The 21,715-nt window shown below is 46.6% G+C and overlaps 3 protein-coding genes across 4 annotated transcripts; all 3 read right to left on the bottom strand.

Moving 5' to 3' along the window:
- Window positions 1–956: 956 nt before the first annotated feature.
- LOC131331828 (pentatricopeptide repeat-containing protein At1g02150-like) lies at window positions 957–4,559 on the bottom strand. 2 transcript variants are annotated; one of them, XR_009201536.1, is made up of 3 exons: window positions 4,153–4,559; window positions 1,573–3,023; window positions 957–1,211 (listed from the first exon to the last, which is right to left on the bottom strand). XR_009201536.1 is itself a non-coding variant. In XM_058365762.1 (2 exons), exons 1-2 carry the CDS (start codon window positions 4,507–4,509, stop codon window positions 1,803–1,805), a joined length of 1,578 nt encoding a protein of 525 aa, XP_058221745.1. In that variant the 5' UTR covers window positions 4,510–4,552; the 3' UTR covers window positions 1,328–1,802. The 2 variants fall into 2 exon arrangements, 1 of the variants encoding a protein (XP_058221745.1); XM_058365762.1 differs by lacking the exon at window positions 957–1,211 and having other exon boundaries at window positions 1,328–3,023; window positions 4,153–4,552.
- Window positions 4,560–18,122: 13,563 nt separating this feature from the next.
- LOC131332541 (pentatricopeptide repeat-containing protein At1g02150-like) lies at window positions 18,123–19,116 on the bottom strand. The gene is made up of 2 exons (XM_058366847.1): window positions 18,571–19,116; window positions 18,123–18,488 (listed from the first exon to the last, which is right to left on the bottom strand). Exons 1-2 carry the CDS (start codon window positions 19,114–19,116, stop codon window positions 18,123–18,125), a joined length of 912 nt encoding a protein of 303 aa, XP_058222830.1.
- On the bottom strand, window positions 18,851–21,423 carry LOC131331829 (pentatricopeptide repeat-containing protein At1g02150-like). Its single transcript, XM_058365763.1, has 2 exons — window positions 21,147–21,423; window positions 18,851–19,366 (listed from the first exon to the last, which is right to left on the bottom strand). Exons 1-2 carry the CDS (start codon window positions 21,414–21,416, stop codon window positions 19,127–19,129), a joined length of 510 nt encoding a protein of 169 aa, XP_058221746.1. The 5' UTR covers window positions 21,417–21,423; the 3' UTR covers window positions 18,851–19,126.
- Window positions 21,424–21,715: the final 292 nt, after the last annotated feature.

Raw genomic sequence — 21,715 nt, 5'->3', positions numbered from 1 at the left:
TAGGCAGAAGATCTCGCGTGGCTAGCGGCAAGGGGTGCAAACGAGCCAAGCCGAGCTTTATCATGTTCGAGCTAATCTCGTTTACTATAAGAGCCTTAGACCGAGTTTGAGTTTGAGCTCGGCTCGTTTACAAAAGAACTTGGTTTTTTTACTTAACGAGCCGAACTTATACAAACGAATTGAGCTTTTTCGAGCTGATCTTTAGAGTGTGAAGCTCGGTTTATTTACTACACGAGCCAAAATCCAAATTCGAGCTCGGTTCGATTTCTAAACAACTCAAGCCTTATTGAGCCGAGTCACAAATTACTTGCGAGCACATCATTTGTTGTTTTAGGCGCCTCCATAAGTAAAAGTAGGGCTAAAATATTAGTAGTACTTGAAACGAAACGCGGCCTTGTGCAAGGCCGCATAGATGCACATGAAAACAATTGGTTATTTTAGGGGTATATATCTTGATTTTTATTCTTTTCTAGTTGTGTTCAGATCGCTGGACTACTTGAAGAGAAATTTCCGAAATAAGGAAGGAACCAAATAACAGCTTGACTTTCCTCCCAAAGCAAAGAACCACACATGTGAAGAAGAAAAATTATCAAAAATTTATTTTCCATTCCTTTCCTCAAGTTCCAAACACCAAAACTGCTAGACACGCACACTTGTGCCCAGATACTTGCACATTTGAGTGTCTGCGCACTTTTATGCGTCTCTAACATTTTTCTCCAGGCGCAGCAAGAATCAAAACACTCCTCACAGTCAGCCTATATTAGTTACATCATGGCTGGTTTAGAACTCACCCAAACACAGCAAAAATCTAAGAAGCATATGATCATCACACAACCTGCTTTTGCACCAACATATCACTCTCTTGTAGACAACGGCTACAGTTTTCTCTCATCACACGCAATCCATATGCGGATCAACTAAGCAATATAGCCGAGACTAAGAAACTGAATGCAAAATTTTTGAGACAGGCAAAAACAAGTCTGCAATAGTTATCAAGAACCAAATGCATATCCCTGAAGTTCTTACAAATTCATAGGCTTTGAATTTAGGTTATAATCTATCTCGGTATAATCTTGAATTCCCTCTCTCTTAAATTTAGACAAATCATACACTGACTGGACACGGCTAGCCATTTCAATGAACTTCAGTTGTGGGTGACATTGGCAGGAAGATGGAATTCCTTTCCTGCAGTCCAGGTTTCTTCTCATTATCTGCCACAAGATGCCAAATTTCAATGACAATTTAGTGTTTCTAGACTCTATGTGCACGCAGGAGAGAGAGAGAGAGAGAGAGAGAGAGAGAGAGAGAGAGAGAGAGAGAGCGCTTCTTCCTTCAAAAACAAATCTTGACGATTTTATTTTTTTCAAATTTGCGCATTTATTATACCACATATCAATTCCATCATTCAAGAAAAAAATTACCCCCATCACACTTTGAGTCGGAAGTGAAGACCCAATCTGCAATGGTAGGAAAAGTAGATGTTTCACCATGCTAGCATCAGTGATAGCAAAGAACAAACAAGCCCTACCTAGCCCTAGCTACAACAGCAGCAAAATAGATGAGTTCACTTACATGTACATATGCAGGATTCCTTTCTGGAGGCTCATTTGGCAAAAAAAGTAAGACTCTGGAAAAGAATTTCAGAATCTCTGCCAATTTTAGCAAGCAAGAATAAAGCACTAGATGATAACCACGAGAAGGCAATAAACTCTCTTTTAGGAACAGAAAGGCACAAAACAAAATGAGAAAACCCCATAAACCCTTCACCTGATCATTCTTTCATTAACACATGGAAAGAAGAATCATTGAAAACTTCCCTGTAGTTGGTTGACAAGTATTTCAGCTCCGTAAATATCCTCCCCTTCATCGCAAACAGTAACCACCCCACCGGTCGAGGGAACATAGGATTTATAAGCTTCATCTTCAAAACATCCAATTTGACTCAACAACCCCATTAAAACGTCCTTGCTTTGCATATCGTCATTTTGCTCACATATACTGAGAATGGAAGAAACGTTAACAGGCCTTGGTTTCCAGTTCTTTGATCCACGAACCAAAACTGCTTCCTTCAGGCAAGACAATGCCTCAGGAACCTTCTTCTCTCTGATGTGTCCTTCGGCAAGAATCTCCCATGTACCTGGATTCGGCTTTCCTCCTAATTCAACCATTCGGTCAAACAAATCCTCAGCTTTCACTAAAAGCCCATTTCTAGTGTAATAACTTAATAGCAGATTTACTATTCTAGGGTTGTTAGTGGGCGTAACAGACAGCCATTCCGCGTAAAGTTGTTCTGCACCTTCAATATCACCCAGCCGAATTAAGGAAGATATCATAGTATGGTAAGCCATCATTGGAGTGTTCGGAAAGATTGATTTACAAACATTCCACACACGATAAACCTCCTCCCTTTTACCAACACTACCATATAGACTAATGACATGATGATAAGGAATTCTATCTTGACCTGTGATTCTGCTTTCAATCTTCTTTATACACTCTTCCGCTTTTTCCAACAGACCGACTCTAATATAAAACGAAGCAATTGTGCCAAATGTAATCCAGTTGGGATTAACAGTACTGTCCTGCTCCATCTGTTGAAACACTTTTTCCACATTTTCAACAGATCCTTGGGCCCCAGAAGATGATAACCAGATATTATAGGAGTACATATCTAGAGGTATGTTCTTCTGCCTCATCTCTGAAACCAACAAGTCAACCTTATCATACTCTTTAAGGTTCATGTAGAGAGTCATCATCACATTGAACTGAAGTGGCTCCATGGGGTAACCTCTAATTATCATTTCCATATGTATAGACTCTGCCTTCTCTCTCATTTTAGCCTGGGCATAGGCATTTAGAAGAGCAGCGTATGTTCGCTTGTCCTTTGATGTATCTGGCAGCTTCAGGAAGTAATCTTCCGCATATAGAGTTCCACGCACCTTGGCAATTAGATCTAATTGAATTGCTGTGTCACTGGTGGTTATTCCAAACATCTCTGCTCTGTTGTTCATCCACTCATATACCTGCACAATGCAAAAGTGGAAAAGATAATTCCAACCGCACTTAGATTTTCTTCTTCTTTGCCATGCATCAATTCGATCAATTTCTTTGGCAAATCGGTAATAACCAAGACACAAGAAGAAAATCTAATAATAACTATACCCAACAAACCTATACCAGTTGCATAGAAACTATTTCACCAATGACCACTATTACTATGTATACTTATTCAGCTCTCCTCCAATCAAGAGGTTCTCAAACATCGAGCTCTTCAATGGTCAGGCAAATACATAGAAACATGAATCCCAAGGGGTTAGCCTAGCGGTTAACACTGGGACTTCGGACCTCCCAGGTGCTATTAACCCTTGAGGGAGCAATTTATACGGGGCTTTAAATGCGAGGGAGGGGATTAATTGAGGGATCAGGATTCAGGATAGTCCGGGCACCCTCAGTTATCAAAGAGCACCACGTAGAAAAATGAATGCAACTGACCATAAGATAATACCCTAAAAAAAAAATTACTACAACAACAAAAAATCATCACCAGCAATGCAATTGGATATTTCTCCAACATCAAGATTTTATAAAACCCAGTTCAGATATCTATCAAGCCAATCAATTTAAACAAAATCCAGAAAAAAAAGTAACAAACACCCATGAAACATGACAAAACCAAATCACAGTACGGGTGAACGCCTTGGCCCCCAAAATTTTGCTAAAATGAGGCCCCCAAAAGTTGTGTAGCACTTATGAAATGTAGGTGTATGAAATTACATTCATGATTCATTCAAAATGAGTATGGCAAATAGTTGAAAATTGATTTTATGAGCATAATTAGTACTTTTTGCCGCTAAAATTGCAAGAAGAGCGATATTAAGTGATTGTGTTAATCCCAAGAATTAGTCGATCTGCGCGTAAGTTGGCCAGAAGCCTGAGATGATTGAGTTAAATTTCGCAACAATATGCCTCATTTGAAAAGTTCATCTTGTTGAATACTACTACGAGTATTTTCCTTTTTGAAGTCACGACATCTTTCCTTGTTGAATAACGAGTCATATTGCTCGTAAAATGCATAAAGGGTACTAATTTTCTTAAATTCGCTTTGCCTGAAGAGAATATCATAGAAACCCAGAAAAGTTTCAAAGCTAGTACCTCAAGAGCGCGGTTGAATCGCCTGAATTTCCTCAACTCCTTAATAATCCTATGAAGCTCCCACTTGGTGAGCTTCTTCCCAGCTTTCTCACAGTCGTTCAACACGCTCACGGCGCTCACCGCGCGGTCCTTCATCAGCGAAATGCTCTTGTATATTCCGGTCCACTTCGCCGCGGGCCTCCTCTCGTAGTCCAAGGTTCCGTAGCTGTGAACCTGCGATATGGAGCACCTGACTGCTGGGTGCTTCTTGCCGCGAAACCCAGATGGGAAGGAGAGAGAGTGAGAAGAGAGAGGTGAGGAGAGAGAAACACGGCGGTGGTGGAGAGGCGACTGTGGAATGGTGGATTGGAGTAGCATGTTGTCTGATCCTCTGGGGATTTTGGATTGCGGTGAAAGTGCTTTTGACGGTGGGAAGGTTTTGAGGATTTTTTGTTGAACGAACGTAGGGTGCGAAATTGCCCAACGACCCCCCTGGTGTAAGCTTTTTATATCAAAAACACCCATAAACGTTTGGGAATTTTCCATTTGGACACCCCAACTTTCATAATTAACAGACATTGTAACCATGTTTTTCTTTGATAACTCAGCTCAACTGATCCTGTTGGAGTCGTTGTAGCCATGTCGACCATGTGTATTAGCACAGAGGTAATAACCATCCTACTTCAAATTACTACTAGTTTGGAATTTGAAGAACACGAAGGCCAGTGGGGGAGCCACAAAATGAAACCGGGGGGGGGGGGGGGGGTGGGGGAACTATGAAAGGACTCATTTCAAGTTTTTATTGAACGGTTTTGATAAATTGAAGAATTAATCTAGAGTATTGTTGTTATCATATCATTTGAAAACATACAGTGTTATTACTGCACGATCTCCCTTACATAATTTAGGGTGCTCAAAATAAAAAGAAATTGGGTTATATAAACTAGCATTTATTAATTCTTACAGATATCGTATTACTATGGACGAATGAAGTTTAAACTTTAGCTGAAGTTTTTATGATTCTTGAATGCAAAAAGTTCGTTGACCAATAAAAGTCGGTATTCAAACCTTCCTCAATTACGAATTTTTTGTGGTAATATACAAAATTTCATGGCTCAAAATACGAATTGCATACCGTACACCTAAAAGCATGGGTGTTTAAAACTTGATGGGTCGATCACTTCCGTTATAACACCATTAGAGATTTAAATGGAAGATCCCACGTGAGCCATGACTAGTGGCGCACAGTGCAAACGAGCTTGGCCGAATTTTGTAGTGTTCGTGTTGAACTCGTTTACTAAAAGAGCCTCAAGCTCAGCTTGTTTACAAATGAGCCACTTCTGGTTTATTAACTTAACAAGTCTCTCTGTAAACGAGCCAAGCATATACAAACGAGTTGAGCTTTTTCGAGTCAAACTTTAAATTGTTGAACTCGGCTCATTTACTACAAGAGCCTAAAATGGATACATGTGCTTAGAGCTGATAAGATCCATTTAGTCGAAGTTTACTATAATGGTCGGACACTCAATTATCAAAAAAAAAAAAAAAACTCGATATGTTAAACAAGTATGCATCCTAATAGTAATATTCTCCCTCCAAAAATCAAATAAAAGAGAGAAGTTTTTTACATAAAAAAGAATGTTATTCATATAGTTTGGTTGAGAAAAGAAAATGACATGAATGTGCAAAACAAAAGGATAAAGCAACTTAAAAGGTAAATACAAGAGAGAGGGAAAAAAGGAAAAAAAGAAAAAAGAAAAAAGGGGGATAGAATGACGAAAGAGAGTGAAAAGAAAATTTCGAGAAATGAGAAACTTCATTGATATCAGATAAGATAGTTCAGTCATACACATAACAATCAAACAAACAAACAAACAAACAATCAAACTAAAAAAAGGGTACGAAGGACCCAAACATAACAGAAGACTCAAACCCATATTGAGAATTTAAGCCTGACGATTCAGCAAACCCCACCGGCAACACGGAACACACAAACATCAACACCTGCAAAACAACTGTGAGGAACATAACCTAAAGTATAAATCAATGGAAAGCAAGACGTTGAGTAATACGACATGTATGAGGCAAGTACGTCGAGGAAAATGTCCAATATAAGAAAGGAACCAAAAATCGGCTCGACTTTCCTCCCAAAGCAAAGAACCAAACACGTGAAGAAGAAAATGATCATAACTTCGCTTTCCATTTCTTTCCTCAAGTTTCAAACACTGAAACTGCTAGAGACACACACTAGTGCACAAATACTTGTGTAGTGGACCGAACCCGGCTCTGGCCTCGCCAGTGTTCGGCTTCACCGAGACATGCCGGTCGTCGGCTTTGCCATCACTTCGCATTCATCAACGGAAAGAACCATGTCAAGCTCGGCCACCTTTAGGAGGTGGCCCCGTAGGCTATTTTTCTTAGCCTGGAGTCCCTTCAGGCTCGGCTACCTTTCAAGTTCGGCTTCCCTTTTAAGGTCGGCTTCTCTTCATGCTCGGATATCCCATACGCTCGGCTACCCGAACGATCGATCATGCTCGGCCACCTGCACACTCACGTGTCGCCCCGCGTGCTGAGGCGGTTACGCCAAAGGATAATCATGGGCGCACGTGGGGTGTGCCAGCTCGCACCAAAACGGTTACCAGATTCACCCGGTGACGTCATGGCGACGTCGCCTGACCCGTGCAAGGCACATGCCCGTGCTTGGAGAGCAAGTCAAGGAGACTCTATAAATATTGAAGGATAACGCCTCTGTAGAGGTACGCACTCTCATACGCGATTAACCACTCAAAACCCTAGTCTCTTTCCTCTCTTCCTACACGTACTTATCCTCTCGCCGGAGGGCCTTGCCGGGCAACCCCCGGCCAGGTCTTAGTCGTGCGCTCATTGTGCAGGCGGCGAGGAGAAGGCTAGGCAAACATTGGACCAGCGGAGGAAGGACTCGAGCCAGAAGAGATCACGGGCCACACAATTGGTGAACCCGACGTGAAACTTCTCAGCCTCTGATCCAAACGGCTCAAACGCTCTTACAATTCACCTTCCTCTCAAAAAGACGAACGAAAACTCAGCGGCGATGGGCGGAGATCCACCAAACGTCTCAGTTTCTGGAGCCAAAGACACCAGTGGAAACGCGATCCTCCCACCGTTTGCAGAAAGGCACATGTCCATCTCACTACCACCGGATTCTGGGCTCTCTCCGGCCGCAGACGACATAACAACGGCCTACATCCGCCTTCTGCAACGGCGAGACGACGAAAGAGACAACGAACTCGCAGCGCTGAGGGCGGAAGTAGCCCAGATGAAGCAACATATGCAGGACGCAACCCCAGCTGCCTCCAGATCCACCGGAGGCGGACGACGGAAGCGAAGAAACTCTCCTCCCCCTCCTCCCCCTCCGCCGCGGGACCACACCAACGAGGCGGGCCATCGCGTCTCCGTCAAAGACCGCCTAGGGTTTACGCCAGAAAAGGGAGACGCCCGGGAAATTATCCTCTACAAACGACCTGCAACATCTGGTACACACCATTCAAGGTCCCACCATGAGCGGACCCGCACCAGGGACACCGAATCATTCACGAGCACGTACTCGACTGGTCGCGCGGAGTTCTCTCGCACGACGGCCTCACGCCGAAGCCGAGACTCCGTCGAAACCAGGCGCCACGTCTCTGAACGCCTCGGGGGGATACCACCAGAAAACTTGGATAATGAAAATGACGTTCGGCGGAATGGCAAAAGCGTGCGGATCGAAGGGGCGGAGGATGGGAACAAAACCTATTACGATAAAGAGAAGTCGGTTAACCACCCCCGTAGGGAGACAACGGACCTACGGGACAAGCTTCGCAGCCGTGTACGCGAGAAAACCTCAGAAAGAGAGAAGCACCCAAAGAGGCCGCGGACGGACGAGCTTGGCAAACCACCGCGCCCTGGATTCGAACGGCAACTAAAAGACCTCGGTATCTCACCCTTCACCTCCCACATCATCAACACTATCGCCGAACCCAATTTCCACCTACCAAAATTCACCAAGTTCGACCCAAGCACCTGTGAAGCTTACACTCACCTCATTCACTTTCGTCAAACCATCGAGTTGTGCACTACAAAGGACGAGATTAAATGCAAAGCGTTCCCATCCAGCCTCGGCTCTCTTGGACTCCAGTGGTTCAACAAATTGCCCGCTGGATCCATACGGAACCTGGCTGACCTTGAACGCGCCTTCAACACCCGTTTTATTACCAGTAATAGAACAGCGAAGGAGCCTGAATCCTTGACCCAGATGAGGAAGCTCCCAAATGAAACACTCAGGCACTACGCGGAGCGGTACTGGCAACTTTTCAATGAAATTCCCGGAATCGATGAGTATTGGGCCGCGCGTACCTTCAAAAATGGGTTAGAATCTGGGAGCAAAATACTCGATGAACTGGCCATTCGACCTCCGCACGGCATGGGAGAATTAATGCGTGTCGTGGAACGTTTTTGTGCTCTTGAAGAGTTCTACGCAGACCGGGCCGCTCAGGGGATTCCCAACTCAACAGCTTCCCTAACAACAACAACCCCTCAGCTGCAGACACCAGTCGCAACTCAACAATCCCACCCAAAGAAGCACGTCAACAACATCAAGGAAGGGAAGAAACGCCAGCCAAAGGAGCACGACTACGTGGCTGAAACCACCCACTTCAAAGAACCCATCTGGTCCTTCCTAAAGGAAATCATGAGGCAACCATGGTTTGAGTGGCCGCAAGGCAAACTGGGCACGGACAACGGCCAGGCGGATCAGAACCCAAGAAAGAAGTGCTCATACCACAATGAGCTCGGCCACTACACAACGGCATGTGCTCCATACAAAGCATTGTTGGAACGACTGGCAGCCCAAGGCCATCTCGACCAATACATTGATCGAGCAAAGACGCCAACCCGCCCACCTGTCGGAAATCCCAACCCCAACGAGCCGCGGCCAACGATACATGTCATCCACGGCCCAATGACAAAGGAATCCGAAGCACATCTCAAAGCCGACCTCGATCGCGCCTCCACTTCTAAACAAGTGCTTGCGGTAAGACCCGGGTCAAAACGCCCGCGTCCGGACGAAACACCCAGGTGGACCATCACTTTCACGGAGCGCGACCTCGAGTTCGTACAAACTCCACATTCTGATGCTCTTGTCGTCACCGTGCAAATCGGAGTCCATGATGTTAAGCGAATTCTCATCGACCAGGGAAGCTCAGCAGAGGTGATGTATTACGACTTGTTCAAAAAACTCGACCTTCCAGAATCGGCCCTACAACCCGCCGAAGTCCCTCTCATCGGATTCAACGGGGCACCAGTTTGGCCACTTGGACGGATCTTCCTTCCGGTCGTCGCAGGTTCAAAAACGTTGACCGTCGAATTCATCGTCGTCAACGTGCCAAGCCCGTACAACGCAATTCTTGGCCGAACCTGGCTTCACAACATGCAAGCAATCGCTTCAACCTACCACCAAGTTGTTCGCTTCATCGGCTCCGACGGACGACAAGAAGATCTAAGAGGTGACCAAGTCGCCTCGAAAAAGTGCTACGTCTCAGCCGTCCACAACTCCGCCAAAGCTAAAGAAGTACAATGTGTTGAAGTACCCAATTTGAACGTGACCGACGACGTTGGCCAAAAAGCCGAAGACAAAGCAGAGGAAGATCTCGTCAAAATGCCGATCAACGAAGATGGCTCCCGTTTCTTCTTGATCAGCTCTTCTATCAGCGAGGTCGACCGCGAAGAAATGTTTCAGTACCTCAAGGAGAACATGGAAGTCTTTGCCTGGACCCCCAACGAAATGCCGGGGGTCGATCCAAATTTCATCAGCCACTCTCTCAATATCAAGAAAGACGCAAAACCAGTCGTCCAAAAGGCCAGGCGCTCCGCAGCCGAACACGCCGACGCCGTCACCGAAGAGGTCAAGCGTCTGCTAGAAGCAAATGCAATTCAAGAAGTGCAATACCCAACGTGGCTGTCCAACACCGTTGTCGTTAAGAAGAAAAACGGCAAATGGCGAGTCTGCGTGGATTACACCAATCTCAACGACGCTTGCCCAAAAGATTGGTTCCCACTTCCAAAGATTGACCAACTCGTGGATGCAACAGCAGGACATGCTCGGCTAAGCTTTCTGGATGCTTACCGTGGCTACCACCAAATTGCCATGGACCCTGACGACATGGAGAAAACTGCTTTCATCACGCCTTATGGCATCTTCTGCTACCGCGTCATGCCCTTTGGACTCAAGAATTCTGGTGCGACGTTCAACAGAGCAATATTCAAGATGTTGCAAGAACAAATTGGCTACACCGTGGAGGCTTACATTGACGATTTGGTCGTCAAGAGCAAGCAGGAATCCAACCACTTGCGAGACTTGGCGGAAGTCATCGAAATTCTCAAGTACCACAAGCTTCGACTGAACCCAGAGAAGTGCGCATTCGGAGTAAGCGCAGGAAAGTTCCTCGGGCACCTTGTCACTCGAAGAGGTATTGAAGCCGACCCCAACCAAATCAAGGCTGTTAAAGAGTTGCGCCCACCAAGAACAATCAAGGAAGTACAGCGGCTCACTGGGATGGCAGCCGCTTTGAACCGATTCATCAGCAAATCATCGGACAAGTGCCACGCGTTCTTCCACGCCTTGAAGGGAAAAAGCCGGCGCAGCTTTGAATGGACCCCGGATTGCGAATCTGCTCTGACCGAACTCAAAGACTATCTAAATTCCGCCCCGCTGCTGGTGAAACCTAAAGAGTTCGAAATTCTATATCTCTATCTCGCCGTGTCCGCCCACGCAACAAGTTCCGCACTCATACGACGGGAGGGCGCCGAAGACAAACCCATCTACTTCACAAGCAAGACGCTCCTTCCAGCTCAGACACGCTACCTACCACTTGAAAAATTGGCACTTGCTCTCGTCACAGCGGCTAGGAAACTTCTGCCTTATTTCCAATCACATCCCATCGTCGTCTTAACGGAGCACCCGCTCAAAGCTATCTTTCGAAAGGCAGATCTCTCCAACCGTGTATCAAAATGGGCTGTCGAACTTGCAAACTTCGACATCAGCTTTGAGCCACGAACAGCAGTCAAAGGCCAAGTGTTGGCCGACTTCATAGCGGAACTCACCCCAGAAGACACAGTGGTACTCAATGCTCCTATCCCAACGGAAGTTGCAGATACTAGCCCATCAACCAAACAATGGCACCTTTTTCAAGGAGAAACTTGGCGGCTTAACGTCAACGGGGCTTCCAACAGCAACGGAGCCGGAGCCGGGGTAGTCTTGGTCTCACCTTGTGGAACACTTCATGAAAGCTCCATCACCATCGACTTCCCAGCCACCAACAACGAAGCAGAATATGAGGCCCTCCTCGCCGGCTTACGCTCAGCCGTCGCAATGAATGTCACCAACCTCGCTGTCTACTGCGATTCCCAGCTCATCGTCAACCAAGTACTTGGCGACTATGAAGCGCGGGACCCTAGAATGCTGAAATACCAAACCGAAACAGCCAGGCTCATCTCCCATTTCCACAATTTCAGCATTGAACAGATCAACCGCGAGCACAACGCGCACGCGGACGCACTTGCGGGCCTCGCCTCGGCATCCAGAACCTCAGAATTCAGAACCATCAACTTCGGCAGCATTGACCACCCATCCTATGAACCCACTCTAGAGGTACTCAATGTCGAACTCGGTCCCAGCTGGATGGATGAAATCGTTGCGTTTCTAAAGCACGACACCCTTCCCACAGACAAGAAGGAAGCTTACCGTGTGCGAAATAAGGCCGCTTACTACTGGCTTTCTGAAAGCGGCCAACTGTACAGGAAATCCATCTCTGGGCCATACCTCCTCGTTGTCCACCCCACCCAAATACCTGAAATTCTGACGGAACTTCATTCAGGAAGTTGCGGCTGTCACTCTGGCGGCCGCTCCCTGTGTCAACGCGCCATGAGTCAAGGCTACTTCTGGAAGAACATGAAGAAAGACTGCGAAGAGGTTGTCCGCAAATGTCGACCGTGCCAGCTGTTTTCACCTATCCCAAAAAAGCCAGCTCAGGACCTCTCGCCCATCACTAGTCCCTGGCCCTTTGCCCAATGGGGGCTTGACATCGTGGGAAAGCTGCCTACAGCTCCTGGAGGCTTCAAGTTTCTGATTACAGCCACAGACTACTTCTCCAAATGGGTTGAAGCAGAGCCTCTCATAACAACAACTGAGGCGGATGTCCGAAGATTCGTATGGCGAAACATTGTTACCAGATTCGGCGTCCCATACGCAATCGTCTCCGATAATGGAACTCAATTCGTCGGCAAGGACCTCACAAACCTTTGTGCCGAATTTGGGATACGCTTCTTCAACTCCACCCCAGCCTACCCACAAGGAAATGGACAAGCAGAGGCCACGAACAAAACTGTCTGTGCCGGCATCAAGCGTCGACTGAACTCCAAGAGAGGAAAATGGGCTGAAGAACTACCACGCGTTCTATGGGCCTACCGATCAACACCAAGGCGATCAACGGGCCAAACACCATTTTCAATGGCGTTTGGCATGGAAGCCGTCATCCCATTGGAGTCCAAGTTTCCAACTCTCAGGACAGAAACGTTTGATCCCAGAACAAACGACGATGCCATCGCACAGGAGCTAATTTTGGCGGAAGAGAAGCGTGATGACGCTCGCCTGCACCTTGCTGATTACCAGCAACAGGTGGCCAAGGGATATAATCGTGGCGTGCGAATCAAAAAATTCAAGCCGGACGATTTGGTTTGGAGAAAAGTTGTGCAAGCCAGCAAGAAAACCAAATTCAAGCCCAATTGGGAGGGGCCTTTTCGAATCGTAAAAGTTGCTGGTGAAGGTGCCTACGTGCTGGAGGACATGAATGGGAAAGTTCTAACTAACCCATGGAATGCACAGAATCTCAAGAAGGCGTACATGTAGTTGAAATCCCGAGCAGTATGCCCCATGTTCGGCAACTGTCTATCCTATTTTCCTTTAAGTTGGCTTCGGCCCAAGTCTTTTTATTTCAAATTGTAATTCCATGTTTGGGAAATCAAGGAAAAATTGTCCTACAGTTGTCTTTTGCAAACTCCAAAAAAATTCTTTGTTATGTGCTTTTCTTCGGCAACACTAGCCGACCACAAACGATGACCTCGGTCACACCCACAAACGGCTACTATGCCTCCGCTTCGGCCACTATTACTGCCCAAAAGAAGCACAACGGACATCAGGTCCACCGAGCCCGACAAAACAGTCTGGCTCCGGTTCGGCTCGGCAAGACTCTAAGGTCGGCCATAGCCTGGTTACACTCACATTTTGGTGAGCAAACCACCCACAAACATATCCCTCAACCAACTTAGCTAGGGGCTTGCACCTCGACAAAGCCCCACCACTCAATACACTTGAAATGACTAACATAAACGACCAAGCAGAACTACAGGCTCGGCAATTCCACAGCTCTAAACTACAACGTCGAGCAAATACCCATATGCTTTAGCCGAACATAGACCAAAGTGGGGGCTACGGATACATATCATGTAAGAACACTCAAAACCTGTGGCCACGCTAATTTAACCGAGCACAGCACCATGCCCGGCACTTTGTTCATACCAATCTCTTACATTACTTTGGTCCAAGCTCGGCAAAAACTTAGCAACTACACACTTGAACAAACTACAGAATATCAGGGAGCAAGCATTGCAAAACGCTAGTCATCCATTAAAAAGAAAGCATTGAAAAGACGAGTTCGGTAAAAACATCCACAAGCCAAAACAACCATTACACCTGGTACGGCAAAACTTCTAAATTCAGAGCCGTCCAGTCCAACAAAAAATAAGAGAAAATCCTAAACTTGGGGAAGATCATCAGCAGCGACATCAGCATTCTTTCCACTCCCGTCTTCGGCAGCTTTCCCATCACTAACTTGAGCTCGCGCAGCATCCTGACTGGCAGCTTCAGTCGCGCCTCCTTCGGCTTCATCTGCCCTCTTTCCACTTAAACCTCCACCACCTTCGTTGTCGGCAACAGTCAGGTCATCTACATCCTCCTCACTCTCCGAAAACTCCTCTGGAGGAAGTGGTGCACACTCATCGTCGGTATAAGGCAACACAAGCTCGGGCACCTCGGCTGCAGGAATCGACTTTGTCAAATTCATGTCCGCCTCGAGCTGCAAGACCCCACACGCAGCTTTTACCCCAGCCTTGTATCCCCCACGGTACGCAATGGGGACCCGGGTTTTGATCTCTTCATTAACCATCGATCTAGCCTCCCGAACATACTCGGCTCCTGCTCTGTCATACCCAGCCTGGTAGGCTTTTTCATCAACTTCTTTCATCTTCCTCTTCTCTCTTCTTAACACCTGACCAAGCTCGCGCTCGGATTTTTTGACCTTCTCCAATGCATCATCCCTCTCCTTCTCGAGCTCGGCAATCTTAGTCTTGGCCGACTTCAAGGCGTTCTTTGCAGCCTTTGTTTTTTCACGCTCGGCTTTTGCGTCATCACGATAACGCGTCCTCTCGGCCGCCAGCAGATCAGCCTGATCAGAAACTCGCAGCAGAGCCTGTCCTGCCTACAAAGAACAAAACAGTTATGCCCAAAAGCAAAAACAAATGCCAAAAAACTCCATATCTAAGGAATCGAGTAACAAAATACCTGAACGAGGTAGGCGCTAGCATGAGCAATGCTCGGCTGCAGCTCCCGGGGAACCCTCTCCATATCCCTCGGAAGAGCCAAACCATGCAGCACGGTAACGGCGAGGCCTGGTTCCAGCTTGACACTATCGTCAACACTTATAACTCTACCCTCGGCCGTAGCAAATGAAGGCGCGAACTCCTGCAAGGTCACTTGACCCGCAGAGCCCGCCGACTTCTCCACGGCTTTGGAGCCACCAGCAGCAGATGAATCAGTTTGATCCTTTAGCACTGGCGTCGGCGGCCTGGTTGGAAAGAAGTCACGAGTAACCTTCTGTTTCTTTGAGGCAGGCTCAGTCGTTTCGGCCTCCTTCTGCCGAGCGAGAGCACCGTCCCTGAGGTTAATCTTCACCACGTTCCTTCTGCCCATATCTTCGGCAAATTCAGGTATTAGTGTTCGGATTGGTGGGATGCTGGCACCTAGAAACTCAGCCGGCTGACTCTCTTGAAACCAAAAATCCGCGGACTTCTTTAGAGTGGGAAACTTCACCCTTGGCTCCTTCTTCTTACCAGGATTGGGGGCAACACCTCCAGCCTCTTGTTCACCAACTGTCTTCTTCCCTTTACCCTTCGTGCTCGGTCCTGCTTCTCGCCCCCTTCTCTTCAATTTTCCCTTGTACGAAGGTACGTAGCCAAGCAACGTCGGCGCGTCACGACAGATCTGAGCCTTTAGCGTCTCGACGTGCCCTTCTACGGCAAAGGACTGCTGCCTCTTGGTAATTGCTCGGTGATCTGTGAAGAGAGATCGTCGGCCAAATAAAGAGTTAAAATTGCAGTAGAAATTAAATTGTGCTCGGCATATAAAGGGAAAGGAGTTGAACCTCGAAAATCTTTTATCTTCGGCACTGAGTGCAGCCTCAGCAACTGGTCGCCAAACTCATAATTTCCACTAACTTCAACATAAAAATTGGCCCATTTATCAGTATCGGGAAGACCATTTATCAAGGGATCCTTGCCACTACGTGTCGACAAGTACCTACGGTCGGTCTTGCCGTGCCTGGACATGATATAAGTGTGGAAGAGGTCGGCGACCGTGAATTCTAGATTATGGAGCTCCTTCAGTTTGATCGCCGACATCACTATCCTATAGCTATTTATAGCAAAGAAATGAGGAACTATGCCGAATTTGGCCAGCAGTTCCCTCAAAAATGGGTGAAGAGGAAAACGGAGTCCAGCTTCACAGATTGCCATGAGAGGAACCGTTATGTGTTCGGGGTGGTCTTCCCTCTTATCCCTTATTTTGTTACTGGCCACCTGGCTAACGACGACGTCGTCAGGGATATTGTACGTTCGGCAGAAAGCATCGTACTCATCAGGCTGGCCGCTGAAATAGTGGGCATATGGACAAACCTGCCCTCGCTCGTATAGATCAGCAACCTCCCTGTTCTCTGATGAAGTTTCGGCCGGAACAGTACGTGAAGAAGTTGTGGCCTCGGTTTGGGCTCGGAGCCTGGACTCCGCCTCGGGACCAAGTTCGTGCTCGGAAATAGATTCCGTACTTGTGGTAAAAGTTATCTCAGGCGCAGTGTCGTACCCGCCGTCGTATTCATAGTCGCGCTCGGCATTGGAGTCACTAGATCCAGACATATTGGAGGCAATTGAAGAGGCCTGTCGTCGGCTTCTGTACCTCTCCACGTACGCTCGGATCACGAGGTTTGTGGAATCGTCCCCTGAACTTTCAGAGTCGGATGAAATGATGATAATCGAGTGAGCCAGACCTAACAAAGAAAAGATTGAAAAAATGAAAAATCCTCGTCGTCGGCTAGAAGACAGAGGCCATTCTACGTTCGGCTACTTAAAACTGGCCCACTCTATTATCACAATCCACAGGTCCGTGTTCGGAAATCGAGGACGTATGTTGACGTCCTCGGCCAAATCCGTTGTCGGCCAAGCTTGTTAACAACATACTGATGCTCGGCCAGACCTTGTCATCGGCCCAGATCGTCAACAACAAGGATTGGGGCTCGGAAGAACATGTTAGGGCTGAAGATGAACAGTCTGCCATCTCCAGCGACCCACTGTTTACTTGAGGCAGCGAACCCAAAAAACGAACAGACTATGAATAAAACTTGCATAAACCACCATAATGTTAGAAGAAAGAACTCATACCTGAGGTTTTTAACGAAGATCTGCTGAAGAAATCCCAGGAGATCAAGATCAGAAGTCGAGTGGGTGTAACTTCGAGTTCTGGAAATGGAGTTCTAGAGAGAGAGAGAGAAAACGTAGCTTCTCTCTCCTCCCCTCACCCTTTATATAGGATTAGGGTTTGAGGTTTGAAACTCCCGCCCATCATTACACCGCCGAACTTTTGACTATTCAGCGATTAACACGTGGCAAGAAGAGGACAACCTGCAAAGCTTGCCAGCCGTCCTCTCGCTGGCCGTACCCAGCCATGGAGCGACATCTGGCACCCTCCCACTGAGATTCTGCACCAACGGCTGATATTGCTTCCCAAGAAAGGATGGGATAAAGCACGGCTGAATCTCTTCCTTGAACAAAAGTAAAGTGACGTTCGGTAGTCCTTGTGTTCGGCCAAGGCTTGATATCAATCCCTACCTCGCGCTCGGCATCAGTAGAGATTGAGGGGCTATTGTAGCGGACCGAACCCGGCTCTGGCCTCGCCAGTGTTCGGCTTCACCGAGACATGCCGGTCGTCGGCTTTGCCATCACTTCGCATTCATCAACGGAAAGAACCATGTCAAGCTCGGCCACCTTTAGGAGGTGGCCCCGTAGGCTATTTTTCTTAGCCTGGAGTCCCTTCAGGCTCGGCTACCTTTCAAGTTCGGCTTCCCTTTTAAGGTCGGCTTCTCTTCATGCTCGGATATCCCATACGCTCGGCTACCCGAACGATCGATCATGCTCGGCCACCTGCACACTCACGTGTCGCCCCGCGTGCTGAGGCGGTTACGCCAAAGGATAATCATGGGCGCACGTGGGGTGTGCCAGCTCGCACCAAAACGGTTACCAGATTCACCCGGTGACGTCATGGCGACGTCGCCTGACCCGTGCAAGGCACATGCCCGTGCTTGGAGAGCAAGTCAAGGAGACTCTATAAATATTGAAGGATAACGCCTCTGTAGAGGTACGCACTCTCATACGCGATTAACCACTCAAAACCCTAGTCTCTTTCCTCTCTTCCTACACGTACTTATCCTCTCGCCGGAGGGCCTTGCCGGGCAACCCCCGGCCAGGTCTTAGTCGTGCGCTCATTGTGCAGGCGGCGAGGAGAAGGCTAGGCAAACATTGGACCAGCGGAGGAAGGACTCGAGCCAGAAGAGATCACGGGCCACACAACTTGCACATTTTAGTGTCTGTGCACTTTTTTATGTGCCTCTAGCATTTTTCAGCCTGTAGTTGGTTGAAAAGAATTTCCTCTTCGTAATATCCTCATCTTCATCACAAACAGTAGCCACCCCACCGGTCGAGGGAACATTGAATTTATAAGCTTCATCTTCTAAACACCCTACTTGACTCAACAGCCCCATTAAAATGTCCTTGCTTTGCATATCGTCATTTTGCTCGCATATACTGAGAATGGAAGACACGTTTACAGGCCTTGGTTTCCAGTTCTTTGATCCACGAACCAAAACTGCTTCCTTCAGGCAAGACAACGCCTCAGAAACCTTCTTCTCTCTGATGTGTCCTTCTGCAAGAATCTCCTTCCCATGTACGTGGATTCGGCTTTCCTCCTGATTCAACCATTCGGTCCAACAAAGCCTCAGCTTTCACTAAAAGCCCGTTTCTAGTGTAATAAGTCATTAGCAGATTTACTATTTTAGGGTTGTGGGTGGGTTTAACAGACAGCCATTCCGCGTAAAGTTGTTCTGCCCCTTCAATATCACCTAGCCGAACCAAGGAAGAGATCATAGTATGGTAATCCATCATTAAAGTTTTCGGACAGATCTTTTTAAAAACATTCCACGCACGATAAACCTCCTCCCGTTTACCAAGATTACCACATAGTCTAATGGCATCATGATAATAAACAATTCTATCTTGATCTGTGATTCTGCTTTCAAACATCTTTATGCACTCTTCCGCTTTTTCCAACAGCCCGACTCTAATATAAAACGAACCCATTAAGCAAAATGAAGACCAGTCGGGATTAACGGTACTGTCCTGCTCCATCTGTTCAAACACTTGCTCCACCTTTTCAACAGATCCTTGGTCCACAAAACATAATAACCAGACAATATAGCAGTCCACATCTAGAGGTATTTTTTTCTGCCTCATCTCTGAAACCAACGAGTCAACCTTATCATACTCTTTAAGGTTCATGTAGAGAATCATCACCACCTTGAACTGAATTGGCATCATGGGGTAACCTCTAATTATCATTTGTGTGTGTATTAGACTCTGCCTTCTCTCTCATTTCAGAATTGACGTAGGCCATTAGAAGAACAGTATATGTTTGCTGGTCCTTTAATGTTTCTGGCAGCTTCAGGAAGTAATCTTCCGCAGCTAAAGTTCCATGCACCGTGTCAATTAGATCTAATTGTAATGCTGCATCAGCAGCGGTCATTGTCATTCCAGACAAATCTGGTTTTGTGTTCATCAACTCACATATCTGCACAATGCAAAAGGGGAAAAGATAATTCCAATGCGCTTAGATTTTCTTCTTCTATGTCATGCACCAATTCGATCAATTTATTTGGTACATCGGTAGTAACCAAGACAGAGGAAAATCTAAATATAACAATACCCAACAAACTAAACTAGTTGCCTCCTGGGCCTGTAGCAGTTGCATAGAAGTAATTTCACCAGTGACCACTAATTATTATGTATATTTATTCAGCTCTCCTCCAATCAAGAGGTTCTCAAACATTGAGCTCTTCAATGGTCAGGTAAATACATAGAAATATGAATCCCAAGGGGTTAGACCAGCAGTTAACACAGGGACTTTAGGGCCTCCCAGGTGTTATTATGATACCACCTTAGACCGTGTAGCGGATTCCTGCCTTAGACCGTTTCCAAGTATAATGCGAGACAAAGGAAGCTTCACACTGCCGGTTGTGTGGTTATCTCCAATTTCCAAATTCTGAGTAGAGGAACCTGTCAAGATTCCGACTACAGGTGACTCATTCATACTCTTTCATGTTCGCTGGATTTACAAGGAGACATCTACTAGTATTTGCGATCCAGGTGGAATATTTCTTCGAAAAAAACTCTCCTTTTTTGGCTCCAATAATCCTCCTAGCTTCTTCTCTAGTGTTTGATTCTTCAAAGTGCCACACGGGCTCCAAGGGGGATGAATTACATGTATGATGAATTAGGTGTTTCTGCATGTAAGGTGTGAGAACCCCAAAATGTCCCACGTCGAGAAAAATAAGAAACATGGAGTGATTTATAAGATAAGGCTCACCAGCTACTATTAACTTGAGGTTAATTTTTTGAGCCACATGATTAGGCTAAGGGTTAATAGCAGATTAGCTTGGGTGGATCGTTATAGTTGGTATCAGAGCACAATCTTAGTTTACATGGTGGGGGCCACCTCTAGAATCTGGTAGGAGCACACTGATGTGCTATACAGACTCACAGAGCTAAGTGCCACCATAGCCACCAGGTTGTTGGGCCAATGCAACAAGGACATTGCATCATAAGGTGGGGAGATTGTGAGAACCCCAAAATGTCCCACATCGGGAAAAATAAGAAATATGGAGTGATTTATAAGGTAAGGCTCACCAATTACTATTAACTTGAGGTTAATCTTTTGAGCCACGTGGTTAGACTAAGGGTTAGCAGGTCTGCTGGGGCTGGTCGTTACATAAGGTGTTTGATAAAACTACTTATCCATATTGAGTGACTCAAATGGTGATTACTTTTGTCAAAGTTGATGGTGTTTAGATTGTAGGGATTGTGTTTGATACGATGCCACACAAGGATCCTATGGGATGGAATGTCACAATTGAGGGACATGCACAGTACGTAAAATTGAGGGGGCACTATATTGGTGTCACAAAAGGGTAGTGGAGGCTATTGCAAGGAATGGGATCACTTGTGTGTTTCATTGAACATATGGCACACTGAACACTTCAACTGGAGACTGCGCAATCCAGTTTTGCAACGTTTGGTTGGTCCCCAAGTCCTTCTCACCCGAAATAGGGTGGTTATGCAATATGAAATTGAAGATGTGCCACATGTTCAAGGCAGTTTGGTCTTCTTTTATGCTGAATTGGGTCTTTTGGATTGCGCAAGCAAAGTGTTTGGTGAATGCTTGGCCCATATTTAGTGACTTGGATCACAATATTGACTGCTAGTGCTGAACCGTTGGTGTTGCTCTTGGGAAATGCAGGTAGGGTCCCATTTTAAAGAAAACGGAAAACCCACCAAAGTTTCGAAGCTAATACCTGAAGAGCGCGCTTGTAATTCCCGTATTTCTTCCACCCCTCAATAACCTCGATAACCTCCTCCTTGGAGGGTTGGGGGAGGAGCGACACCACAAAGTCCCCAAACATATTGGCCAATTTCGATATGGAACACCTGACAACTGGGTGCTTCTTGCTGCGGAACCCAGATGGGAAAGAGGGAGAGTGAGAGAGAGGTGAGGAGAGAGAAACACGGTGGTGGTGGTGGTGGAGAAGAGACTTTGGAATGGTGGACTGGTTTGCGAGTAGCATGTTGTTGGGGGGTGGGGCGGTGTGGTGGAGTGCAGTGCCAGTGAACGAATGCAGGTGGAAGGAAAGGGTTTTGAGGATTTTTCTGTTGAACAAATGTACGACTCCTTGTGTAAGCATTTTATACTCATCAAACACCCACCAGCGTTTGAAAATGTTCCATTTCAACGCCCCATCTTTCATCCTAATTACTACTAGGCAAGTCTTTGTAACTAACTAGGGGTGCCCAGCGGGTCCATCGAACCCCTAAATTGTCGAAACAGAATCGCCCGCAAACCCACTTGAGGTATCGTACAAATAGA

This window comes from Rhododendron vialii, chromosome 7a, assembly GCF_030253575.1.
Source record: "Rhododendron vialii isolate Sample 1 chromosome 7a, ASM3025357v1".
Taxonomy (NCBI): Eukaryota; Viridiplantae; Streptophyta; class Magnoliopsida; order Ericales; family Ericaceae; genus Rhododendron; species Rhododendron vialii.
This window is presented reverse-complemented; position numbering and strand designations above follow the sequence as displayed.

What these genes read in the sequence shown, in the direction of transcription:
- LOC131331828 (XM_058365762.1), bottom strand. Translation starts at nt 4,509, where the DNA reads ATGCTACTCCAATCCACCATTCCACAGTCGCCTCTCCACCACCGCCGT. An exon ending in GATTCAACCGCGCTCTTGAG is followed by an intron (nt 3,024 to 4,152) that starts GTACTAGCTTTG and finishes TGCATTGTGCAG; the next exon opens with GTATATGAGTGGATGAACAA.
- LOC131332541 (XM_058366847.1), bottom strand. Translation starts at nt 19,116, where the DNA reads ATGATGCCAATTCAGTTCAAGGTGGTGATGATTCTCTACATGAACCTT. An exon ending in CCACCCACAACCCTAAAATA is followed by an intron (nt 18,489 to 18,570) that starts GTAAATCTGCTA and finishes TGGTTGAATCAG; the next exon opens with GAGGAAAGCCGAATCCACGT.
- LOC131331829 (XM_058365763.1), bottom strand. Translation starts at nt 21,416, where the DNA reads ATGCTACTCGCAAACCAGTCCACCATTCCAAAGTCTCTTCTCCACCAC. An exon ending in ATTACAAGCGCGCTCTTCAG is followed by an intron (nt 19,367 to 21,146) that starts GTATTAGCTTCG and finishes TGCATTGTGCAG; the next exon opens with ATATGTGAGTTGATGAACAC.